The 13,081-nt window shown below is 35.9% G+C and overlaps 1 protein-coding gene across 1 annotated transcript; it reads right to left on the reverse strand.

The window, feature by feature from the left end:
• Positions 1–4,794: 4,794 nt before the first annotated feature.
• Positions 4,795–12,354, reverse strand: LOC121369513 (universal stress protein YxiE-like). Its single transcript, XM_041494621.1, has 4 exons — positions 12,168–12,354; positions 8,671–8,772; positions 6,570–6,676; positions 4,795–5,348 (listed from the first exon to the last, which is right to left on the reverse strand). The coding sequence occupies exons 1-4, from the start codon at positions 12,235–12,237 to the stop codon at positions 5,148–5,150; spliced, it is 480 nt and encodes a 159-aa protein (XP_041350555.1). The 5' UTR covers positions 12,238–12,354; the 3' UTR covers positions 4,795–5,147.
• Positions 12,355–13,081: the final 727 nt, after the last annotated feature.

The raw sequence follows: 13,081 nt of genomic DNA on the forward strand, positions 1-13,081 counted from the left end.
TATAATGATCTTGTTAACAATTTTAACAAATCTTTTTTTTTAAAAATAAAAATAATAAACCATTTCCGGTCTCACGAAAACCGACCGACTTATTGTACTGCTGTATTATTTGAAGACAAATGCCAGGCAACAAGATGTGTACATGGGAAATAAACAACAAGACATACGAATATTGGGTTCTCACAGTAAGCGGAGTCATTGGCTACTGCATCAAAACTGGTCGTAAACTGTGGATTCCTAAAGAATCCTAATTAAAGACAAAATCCATCTGGCAGAATTTATGGGGGTTTTCTGCCTCCACCTCACGCTTGATTGAATCAAATAGAAATTGACAGACAGACAGACAGACAGACAGGCAGATAGATAAATAGTGGTAGATAGATAGATAGATAGATAGACAGACAGACAAGACAGACAGACAGACAGACGATCCATCGCCAAATGGGTACACATACACATGTAAAACTGTGACATTATGCATTAACCAGTCATCTTCTGTAGAATTTTCAATATTTTTTAAAGATCGTATTAGTAGCTCTGCAGGTTACCGTGTGGATCGCATACTGTACAGGAATACAACACTTTAACCCTTATTATGCAAATGTCTTTTCATTCTTAAAAGACAATCAGATATTAAATTTATTGATGAACATGCAATGACTGATTTGTACATTCATCATCACTCCACTCTCCCTTCCTTTCTCTCCTTTGATTTCCATCTTATTTCTTTCTCATCTGTCAGCTCTTATGTTGTTGTTTTTCCTCATTTCTTTAGCTGTCCACCTCCACATCCTTGTTCTTAACTCTTCAACGCGGCAACGGCTACCACAATCTGACCACAACAAAAAGTGTTCAGTGGTCACTTTCAAGGGCAGAGCAGTCTGAACCGGAGGTGGGGACGGGGGTCGAATATGAACAGTCGAACCCAGCTGACCCATTTATCTATATTTTCCCTGGATACCTATGTGAATAGCCTAATATTGCACTGTAAAAACTGTTTTAGCCTCAGCGGGGCTTGATTGGGGTGGGATGTTCGTTCGAACCACCCCAGCTTTTGTTAAGATGCTTCTGTAGTTGCCAACTATAGTCTCCATCTACAGCTGATATATTATTAGTGCCATTTGTCAGATTAGCTTTGTTAATGGCAGAGGAACAGGACGACGGTGATCGACTGAAGTATAGGAGGAAATTGCGACAGGGACCAGCTAGTCTTCAGGAGAGGCAAGAGATCACCCACGCTACGCTGAAATGTTTCAGTAGTAAATTGATCACCTTGCAATAACATTTTTAATGATTATATTTAAAACTTCATGTCATTTCTGGCACCATTTCAGGAGAGTTATCTTGGATCTTCAGCTTGCTTTGATTTTGCTCATGGCAACATCTGTGGTAAGTGACAGTGTGGACAGTTCAGAAGACAATGGAGTTAAAGTGAAAGAACAGGGTTGAAACATACTGAAATCTTAGGAGAAAATGAAAAATTGGTGTTCAAGTCAATATAATGAGGGTGATATATGCAGAGGTTGAAAGAGAAGAAGGAAGGAAATATTTTATTTAACGACGCACTCAACACATTTTATTTATGGTTATATGACGTCAGACATATGTTTACGGACCACACAGATATATAGAGAGAGGAAACCCGCTGTTGCCACTCCATGGGCTACTCTTTTCGATTAGCAGCAAGGGACCTTTTATATGCACCATCCCACAGACAGAATAGTACATACCACATCCTTTGTAACACCAGTTGTGGAGCACTGGCTTGAACGAGAAAGTGAAAGAGAAGAAGACATCCAGTGGTTGATGGTTTGATAAACAAATAAAGCATTTAATCAAATTGTCAACTTTGTATTTTCCTTGTGTAAAAAACAATATAACAAAAGCAATCAAAAACGACTGAAAATGAATCTGCTCTGTTAAGGCCAAAAGGCTGTGACTGACAATCAGTTATAAAATGAGCCAATGTATTTTAAAACAAGCATTAGAATAATATTATAGCCTGGCAGGAGATCAATATGTTTCTGAAACAATAATATGGAGAATCAAAACTACTGAAATGATTAATAAAGCTTTTACCATAGAGATAACAGTCACAAAAAGTAAACCGTTTTCCAGAATAATTAATTCACCACTAAGTGCGAAAGGTGAAAGATAGGAGGATATGCCAGATCGTGAAGAAAAGTTTTGTTTTGTTTTATTTAACGACACCACTGGAGCACACTGATTGATTAATCATCGGCTATTGGATGTCAAACATTTAGTAATTCTGACTCGTAGTCATTAGAGGAAACCCGCTACATTTTTTCTAATGTAGCAAGGGATCTTTTATATGCACTTTCCCACTGGTTGGAACGAGACAAAACCCAATGAGCTATGGATCCACCGAGGTGGTTCGATCCTGCGACGCAAGCACCTCAAGCAAATACTCAACCGACTGAGCTAAATCCCACCACGATCGGGAAGAAATGAGATGGAATCAAAGGAGTAAAAGGAAAGGGGGCAGTGGAATAACCCCCCCCCCCCCCCCCCCCCCCCCCCCCCCCCCCAACAACTAAGTGCCCTTTGTCTTAGCAGAGCAGCAAACTACCTGAATCTATTCATAATTGCATCTAGGAAGTACTGGGATCGTGTGTCATTTTTTATTTTCACAGAATTTCTTGCACAAATAGTAGCTCTACAATACATCTAAAATAATTATTCAAGAACTATGACGTGTTGTTGGGCACCGATCTACTGAATATTATAGTCACTGATGCTATGTTTTATGTAACAATACAGTTAAAAGTCTCATTGGTGTTATCACATATAGTCATTAATGTTTTATCTAACCTAGAGTCAATGATGTTATTTAAACCAGCAGGTTGTTTGTAGCCACGTTCTGGTATGCAAGTGCTATAGACCATAATCACTATAAATATCGATGTTTTTTTGGTGTATCACAAAAGTATTGATGTTATTTTATGCAACATATGGTTGTGTTTTGTGTTTGCACTGCAGGGTTTCTGCCAGAGGGTAAAATCAAGTACCCTAAAATCTTGGAAATGAATGGATATATTTTTGTAATATTTAGACAGATTATAGTAAGAAGATGTCTGTTTAAGTTATGTTAAAGGGACAGAAGCTAGTTTTTAAACACTACGACATACGTTTTACTATTAAAGCCGTTTTTAATAATTTCAATTAGAAGTACTTACATTTTATTATTTAGAATATTCATTTTCGTACACCTGAAGTGGTTCTGGTCATCCAGGTTTGTGTAATAACCCAAAATGCATTTTTCATAATTCTAAAAACGCACGTACGTCTGAGAAGCAGTGGTTATTGAGACAGGCTCTAGTCTATTTTTAGACGATATTTTCAGGTTTAAATATCACAAACTTCATCTTTTCTATGTTATAACCGTATCCAAATGTTTTTCAGGTGTGTAGATTAACTAAACTTAGTGTTCATTTTCACAGGTTAAAACTAGGGTCTGCGCCTTTAAATTGTATGAAATTCCGCGTCCAATGTCAAAACATTTTTAACCCATAATCACCTAGTAGTGGCACTTATGATTTTTATTTTATCTTTATTACATACACTCAAATTATTTTCTGAAAAAAACCTATGTTGATGTGCAATATATAATCATTGGTGTTATTTTATGTTTTTGTTGATTTGTAATATATATTAATTGATATTTTATGCAAGATATAGTCACTGGCGTTTCTTCATGCGTTTGTTGATTTGTAGTAGTCATTAATGACATTTTATATTATATAATCACTGTTATTAAATTTTATGTAACAGACAGTTTGTACACAAGCAATGAAATGTAGAATATAGTCACTGATGTTGTTGTATCCATCATAGTCACTAATGTTATTTTTTCCATGTTACCAATGTTGTTTTACGTAACAGTCACTGATGTTATTTTATCCATCATAGTCACAAATGTTGTTTTATCCATCATAGTTAAAGATGTTATTTTATCCATCATAGTAACCAATGTTATTTTATCAATCAGTCACCAATATTATTTTATACATCATAATAACCAATGTTATTTTATGTAACAGTCATTGGTGTTATTTTATGAACATAGTCAATGATGTTATTTTATCCATCATAGTCACCAATGTTGTTTTATCCATCATAGTAAACAATGTTATTTTATGCAAGTCACTGATGTTATTTTATTCATCATAGTCACCAATGTTATTTCATCCATCATAGTCATCAATGTTATTTTATGCAACCTACAGTTACGGATGTAATTTTATGTTCCTACTGCGTGGTATTTAATGGGTTTTTGTATGTCCTCTATAGTCACTGTTGTTATTTAATGTGTAATGTGTACTCTATAGTCACTGATGTTATTTAATGTGTAATGTGTACTCTATAGCCACTGATGTTATTTAATGTGTAATGTGTACTCTATGGTCACTGATGTTATTTAATGTGTTGATGTGTATTTAAAGTTTGTTATTTGAGTAGGTACTATAGTCACTGGATGTTAGTGGTTAATATATAGTCACTGATGTTATTTAATGTGTAATGTGTCCTCTATAGTCACTGATGTTATTTAATGTGTAATGTGTACTCTATGGTCATGTGATGTACTATTTAATGTGTTATTTAATGTGTACTCTATGGTACTATGTTATTTAACTGATAGTCACTGATGTTATTTAATTTAATGTGTAATGTGTACTCTATAGTCACTGATGTTATTTTTAATGTGTACTCTATAGTCACTGATGTTATTTAATGTGTAATGTGTACTCTATAGTCACTGATGTTATTTAATGTTTAATGTGTACTCTATAGTCACTGATGTTATTTAATGTTTAATGTGTCCTCTATAGTCACAGATGTTATTTAATGTTTAATGTGTACTCTATGGTCACTGATGTTATTTAATGTTTTTGTTGATGTGTACTATAGTCACTGATGTTATTTAATGTTTAATGTGTACTCTATAGTCACTGATGTTATTTAATGTTTTTGTTGATGTGTACTCTATAGTCACTGATGTTATTTAATGTTTTTGTTGATGTGTACTATATAGTCACTGATGTTATTTAATGTTTTTGTTGATGTGTACTATATAGTCACTGATGTTATTTAATGTGTAATGTGTACTCTATAGTCACTGATGTTATTTAAGTAACAGGCAGTCTGCACACGAGCACTGGGATGTTGGAGTGGTGCAGTATATAGTCACTGACGCTGCCCACCAGCGTCCTGCGAATGACACTGAGGCCTCGCGACCCCGTGACAATCAAACCAGCCCCCTCATCCTCCGCTGCCTTCACGATCACCTCACCCGGTTGACCCGCTATACTCAGCACCTTGCCTTTCATCTGTAACAACAAGTTTAATGTTATAACATGTGTAACAATCAAATACACACAATGTTATAACATACTCAACAGTTACCACACATAACATTGCAACATGTACCTTGACAGCAATAGATATTTAAAAAAAAAAAGTACACCCATACTGAATTATAATGGAAAATATTAATATTTTTTTATGCTATAACAGGGTGTATCAAACATTCCATAATCTGTTTTAACAGATAATATTACTGACAAATCAACCTGGTATGTCGTAATCCTCTTTTGGGGGAGATGGGGGTAGGGGTGTGTGAGTATTCTTGCTTGAGGTAGACAAGTACTAAAGTACTGTCGGAAATAAAATAAAAATTATTTTCATCGATTACGTTTTACATATTAAACAGACAAGTAAATATTTTGTAAATATCTATTTAATGATAGTCTACCTAATTTAGCTTTCACTTGTTTTGGCTCTCATTGATGTACAAGGTGGTGTTTACTCTTGAAATTAAAAGAAAGATGTCAGTAAACAGGTGATTGGTGACCTTTATTGGAACAGACTTTTAGCTTGTTGTAGTTTTTTTTCTTCACTTTATTAATACATTATATATTAATATTACTACTATATATTCTATAGTATTTATGTGGACAAAAATAGAACATAAAACGAATTCAAAATTGCTTATATCCCCCTCACTCCACTAAAGTACCATCCCATACACATATCATCTCAATAATAACATAAGTGTCACTGCATGCGTGTAGTTCCCTACTACCTACATGTATATCCTATTCCTCTCCCTATTAAATTTACAAGTGACACCACATCATTGTTTAACCTTTTTATGTCTGTGCTGGAGCCTTTTCGTGACATCAAAATAACATAGGCATGTAATTAAATTGATGGCATTCTAAGCGGTGTTACACTATGCCAGGGTTAAGGGGCATTCTCATTATGCTATAAGCAGTTAGTAGCAGAACTTTCGCATGTAATCCAATCATACTGTGAGAATGATCTTTGTTGGGCAGACAAATCACATGTGACAAGTCGGTGCAACTAATAGCATAATGAGAACGCTGCCTTAACTGTACACCGGCATTCTAGAATATGGTAGCTTGATGCCAGTAAAAGTTACTTTGTGCAATTCCGATGGCAAGTGGTCCAAAAAAAAAAGGAAAAAAGAGAAAAGTGTAGATTTCAACAGATTGTTTTTCTAAACCTGGAACAAGAAAACTACATACATCTCCTGCTGCTAGTTTCTCCTCCAGACCATCAAGAAATATTTTATCGTTTTTCCGAGCTTCCTCTAGCTGCTCGGCCACTGCCCCCAGTTCACTGTAGACAAACGCTGCAACACATCAGAACAAAAACCATCAGAACATTATGAAGACACAGTTTCATATCATCAGAACATATGTTATCAGAAGATGTACATTATTAGAACATATAAACTGTTTGCTTTGTTTAACAACATCATTATTGATTTATTATCATTTGTGTGTACATTTTGTGTATTGGAATGGAATGGAATGGAATGTTTAACATGCACATTCAAACAGGAAAGGTGTGGGATGGGTAGGAGGGGGACCATCTGCACTGGCAGGTGCAAGGGAGCACTGTAGCCGGTAACAGGTGGAGGGAGGTATGGTGCTATGGAAATTGGAATGTCCCATAGGATTAAGCCAGAGAGTGGGTGCGCATTTTTGATGAAGAAAATTAGGCGCAATTTTGAACGGTCGGTCTAAATGTACTGGTAGCAAGGGATCTATTATATGCACCATCCCACAGACAAGATAACACATACCACAGCCTTGGAATTAGAAATAGTCCAATGGGCCTACCAACAGAGACCGATCTTAGACCGACAGCGCATCAAGGTAAGCGCTTTAAAGAACATTATTAAGACACAGTGACATATCATCAGAACTCATATCATCAGAACACATATCATCAGAACAACACATATCATCAGAACACGTCATCAGAACACATGTTATCAGTAAACACATATCATCAGAACACATGTTATCAGTAAACACATATCATCAGAACACGTTATCAGTAAACACATTATTCAGGGTTCAAAACTCGCCAAAAAATATGGTGGCCCAAAAAATAATAATGCATGTTGGCAAATTATGGTAAGAGAACCACGAGTATGATTTTAATGTGGAATACAAATATTAATAGTTGTTCATATGTTCTAAAGAAGATAATATTATTTGGGCGACTAATGCCATTATTTGTTTAATAATTAAGTCACCCAAACAGGACACTGGTCGCATTTGGTGACCTGGCCACAGGCCATTTCGAGCCCTGTTATTAGAACACACATGTACAATATGACAGTACAGGTTATCAACTATGATTTATGACTTTCCATTACCCTTTTAAAGATTTTTCTGTAGGAATGGAAGAAAACAATTTGCAACCGATTTTGCAGAGGAAAGGTTTTTGTCATGGGTTACATAACATTTTAAAAACAATATCTCAGTTTTTATTCATAATGTAAATTGCAGCCAGTCAATGCTAAGTTTGTTCATTGATTAATAGATGATTTTATCTAGTATTTATTACCAAACAAACACAAAAAAGAGAAGAAAAAAAACCTTGAACAAACTAACAGACTTTTAACCCCAATAATATACTGGTCAAATCAAATTATATTGATAGGGACGGAAACATGAAGAGTGTTGCCAGGCGTTATGCAATTTTTATGTCACAGTGACAGGGACAGAAGGGTTAACAGTGCTACTAAGTGAACAATCCCGTGTGTTATTAGTCCCCTACCAGTCCAACCAGAAGGGCCTATAGGGTTTTTATCTGTCTGTCCATCCATCTGTCTGTTCACTGTCTCACATATAGTTTTCCAGAAAATGTTTTTGCATATCGAAAGATATTCAGCTGACATTTGGTATATATAGCTGTATCATGTACAGTTACAGATCAAATTGACTTTCACAGCAATTTACCCATTTTTGAAAAAAGTTATAGCCTTGAATTTAAGAGACCAGAAAATTCATTGGGCCCATTAGGGGACATGTATTGCTTTAGCAGTATTCTTTAAATGCTTTTTTTAAATTGAATTTTTTTTTTTTTTCTTTATTGACTTTTGTACAGGTCATCACAAAGTCAATAATGAATGAATGAATGAATGAATGAATGAATGTTTAACGACACCCCAGCATGAAAAATACATCGGCTATTGGGTCAGTCATAGTTTGACACCCAATAGCTGATGTATTTTTCATGCTGTGGTGTTGTTAAACATTCATTCATTCATTCATTCATTATTGACTTTGTGATGACCTGTACAACTGTACAATCTAAGATGATACATACTGGCAGTCATCTGTCTGAAGAGAGACTGTGTGACCCCCTGGTAGTCCGGACAGTGAACCAGCACCACATTATCCCCGGGCTGCTGCACATGCTGCTGGAAATCTGCAAACAAACAACAACAAATCAATTCACAACCCCTACAATTAAGAAAATGTCCATGGCAAAATAGCATGCCACTGAAAAAGACTCTGAATATATAGTTCAAGGCAAAAAAGTGCTGTGAAAAATTAAAAATTCTGTAGCAATCTCCATGGCATTGCCGACTGCCGTAGGCAAATGCAGGGGTTGTTGGTTCAGTAATCACCAGGCCAGTACAAATGTTGTCTGAACCCTGCAATAAAATAATTTGTCTTTTAACATAGAAACTTTGTTCTTCAGATGCTAAGAAACCACATTTGAGATAATCCAAAGATTAAATTTCATTTTGGATGATCCCTGTACCCATTTATTTAGTAGAGCTCTGACCCACTTCTTCACTTCATAACTAAACTTATAGTTCTTCGCAGCCTCCATGAACATTGGTTTTTGTAAATAATTTCTTTTGGAAATAACAAAAAACAAAACCCCACTATTTTTTGTTATTATTGGTTCAGAAATAAATATACTGTAGTGCATACCATAGTCAGAAAATTACATTCACTGCTGAGAAGGACTATAGTAAATAATATATGTTACTTTGCTTCTAGCAGTATGATGATGAGGGTGGCGATGAGTCTGGCCTCCAAGAACTGTAAATTATGCAGGGCGTCTAGAATGTTGACAAAAATCACTAAAGTACTGTCGGAAATAGAATAAAAATGATTTTCGTCGATTATTTCTTACATATTAAACTGACAAATAAATATTTTGTAAATATCTATTTAGTGATAGTCTACCTAATTTAGCATTTACTTGTTTGGGCGCTCATTGATGTTCAAGGTGGTGTTTACTCTTGAAATTAAAAGATAAATGTCAGTAAACAGGTGATTTGTGCACTTAATTGGAACAGACTATAACAAATTTTGGTCAACATGTGTCAATTTCATTGCTGTTACAGTATGTGAGGGACTGTTGCTGATGATGGTTTGCACCTTTCCAAAACAAAATATTTGTAGTTATTTATAAGTAACTTTTGAGCAAAACTGTCAAGAGCCATTATAACGATCCATTATACCGGTATTAAAGGTAATATTTCAATGTTAACCAATGACAGGTATTGCAAATCATGGGGGGGGGGGGGGGGGGGGGGGGGGGGGGGGGGTGGTAAATAAACTTTTGATTTAACATAAAGAAGACACCTTCAACAATATGCCCATAAATGATTATAGGAAATAATTTTATCTACTGGTAGAAAATACTTTTTTATTGGAGAATCTTTATCACAGCTCGCATTATATAGCACCTTTAAATTGTTGCAAGATTGTGTAAATTTCTAACGTACTTATATTGAATTTATATTCAATAAATATGCTTGTCATAATTAATAATTTATGCTGCAATTTAAAATAATCAGTTAACTTGCAGTTTTAAATTAAAAGTTTGTTTACAGGTAAATGAAATTAACACATATCATCAAAATGTGTCATAGTCTGTTCCAATAAAGGTCACAAATTACCTGTTTACTAACATATTTAGTTTAATTTCAAGAGTAAACACTACCTTGTACATCAATGAGAGCCCAAACAAGTAAATGCTAAATTAGGTAAAGTATATCACTGAATGGGTATTTACAAAATATTTACTTGTCAGTTTAATATGAAAGAAATAATAGACGAAAATCATTTTTATTCTATTTCCGACAGTACTATAGTCATGAGATTAGTGATTTTTAAAATGTACTAGCCACAATTAAAAATTCACTATAACTTTACTAATAATCGGATATGTCACCTAAAGAGGGAGCTTAAAAACCCTTAAGATTTATTTTGGGGACCGGGATATTCATATTTACAAAATAGACTAAATGCAGCATACTTTTTTCACAAGCCATCGGGCATGGCTATGGGAGTGGGGCTACCATAATCTAGAATCCTGATTACGCAAATTTTAAACAAATCCAGTTAACCCATTTAATTTTTTGTGTAATTTTTCCTGACCATGTAAATGTAGTTCTCAGCTTGATGTGTGAACAAAAGATGGGTTATGCAGGACCAAACTTGTGTTAGTGACTCACAAACGAATGGACTATTCTCAGAATTGTCAGAAGCCTGAATAGAGTAGGCCTATTGGGGAAATGAACATAGTCCAAACTAGTTTGTTTTGTTAAATAACATCCCTAAAGCACATTGATTAACTAATCATCAGCTATAGTTGGATGTCAAACATTTGACAATTGTGACAGGTAGTCTTCAGAGAATACCCACTACATTTTTCCATCAGCAGCAAGGGATCTTTTATAAATATTTTCCCACAGACAGGACAGCACATACATGTACCACGTCTTTGATATATATAAGGTATTAGTCATGAAGTACTGGTCAACATATTCCAAAGATTTTTATCAAGATTTTTTGGGGTGGGGAGATGTTTATATATTTACTTCATGTGGGGAAGATTTCTAGTCAATAGTAAATTAATTAGCAACCACTGTTTAATGTTTAAATATTGTGTAGCGATCTGTGAAAGCTGCTTAATGAATCACAATGCAATGCCCTGTCATGGCCATCTTGTTGGCATTCACCTTGAGCAAGGGCAAGATTTAGCTCAGTTGAGTGCTTGCTTGAGGTGCTTTCATTGCAGGATCGAACCACCTCGGTGGATCCATTCAGCTGATTGAGTTTTTCCTCATTCCAACCAGTGCACCACAGCTGGTCAAAGGCTGTGGTATGTGCTTTCCTACATCTGTGGGAAAGTGCATGAGCAAGTCAGATCAGGTCATAGGGTTTTACATGCACATTCAGAACAACCTGTTGTAGCGCATGCCTGTCCTGGGTGCAGGTGCCGGCTCCTCTGTCCAGGACGCGAAAAGGGTTGGGGTGGGTGGGAGAGGGAACCGCCAGCACTGGCAGGTGCAAGGGAGTGCCAGCAGCCCGACTGGAATCGGTAGCAGGCAAGGGGTGCATGAGCAAAATCATTTCCCTGTTATTGTGTTCAGAAGGCTGGAAATGATGTAACTGAATAAGTGAAGATCACCATTTTCTCAGAGGAGTATGCCCCAAAACCTCCCTAACAGATTCAAAGCTTTCAGGTCCTCAAACATCTATCCCCTGGAATATCGAACAGTGCCAACCCCCCCCCCCCCCCCCCCCCCCACACACACCTTACTTTCAAATACTCCACAGGCCGTTTCCTAATAAAGACTATTTGTAAATGTAAATTTTAAGCTACTGTAAACTCCAGGATGAAAAGAAACACACAGGATTTGAAAAAATATATGTATAAAAGTAATACAAATCAAGTCGTGTGCCGATGCTTTTAAAACATTAAAACAATCACGATGGAAATTGTTAACTATGGCATGGGAGGTAACTCGTAAGGTTTTACCTACTGGGAGTGTCAACAATCGCATAAATACTCACATTCAAATGCATACATGGAATTTTCACTTTTGTCCATCGCAATAACAATTGTTCTTGCGTTTTTAGCCATTATTAGAAATGACAAGAAAACAGTTGCACATTAGACTGGAAAATGCAGACGAACTGCACAGAAATAAATCGATCGATCTCCTGTCTTCGGAGGTCAAATTTTAAAGTTCACCCAGTCATATGATATCGTATGTAGTGAATCGTGTTTTGGGGTAAAATTATATAAACTATGATATAGCACAGATCGGTCTGACATCGAGTGCAAGTAAATGCCACATATGTGTCTCTAAAATGTGTACACATGAATAGGTGGGGTCAGTCGTTAGGTACGTGCAGTCGGGTCAGTGACGTCTTTTAAGTGGGATAGTCGTAACAAGAAGACATTTTGACCCCAGTTTAGAATCAACACTATCAGTTTCGGCCCCAATTGAGAAACGGGCCCAGACCACGCATAACTCTTGGCCTCAGGTAAAAAAGTTTCGAAAAAATATATAAATAGCAAACGCACCCGTTAATCGTGGATATTCGTAAAACTATGATTAAATACTGGACACATTTGTAAAATCTATGTGAATCCAGAAAAATTATTTCGATTCTGTACAATTAGACGCCAACAGAACAAGCTGGCACAACTATTTCGACATAATCATAATGTGTCACAAATATGGGATTGGTACTTCTCTGTTAAAGCCTATGGCCACAAACGGCATACGTTTTAACAATCGTATCTCAACACGGTTACAAAGCACACGCCAGCATTACTATAAGCACAAAATATCCACATAAAAAACCTACTTTACTCTAAATTTATTGACTGCCCCAAACGTGCAACATACACAAACAACATAAAAAATGCAAACTTCTGAGAAACCATAACAAAAACAAGCATTTGTACTAGGGCGTAG

The sequence above is a fragment of the Gigantopelta aegis genome, chromosome 3, assembly GCF_016097555.1.
Source record: "Gigantopelta aegis isolate Gae_Host chromosome 3, Gae_host_genome, whole genome shotgun sequence".
Classification (NCBI taxonomy): domain Eukaryota; kingdom Metazoa; phylum Mollusca; class Gastropoda; order Neomphalida; family Peltospiridae; genus Gigantopelta; species Gigantopelta aegis.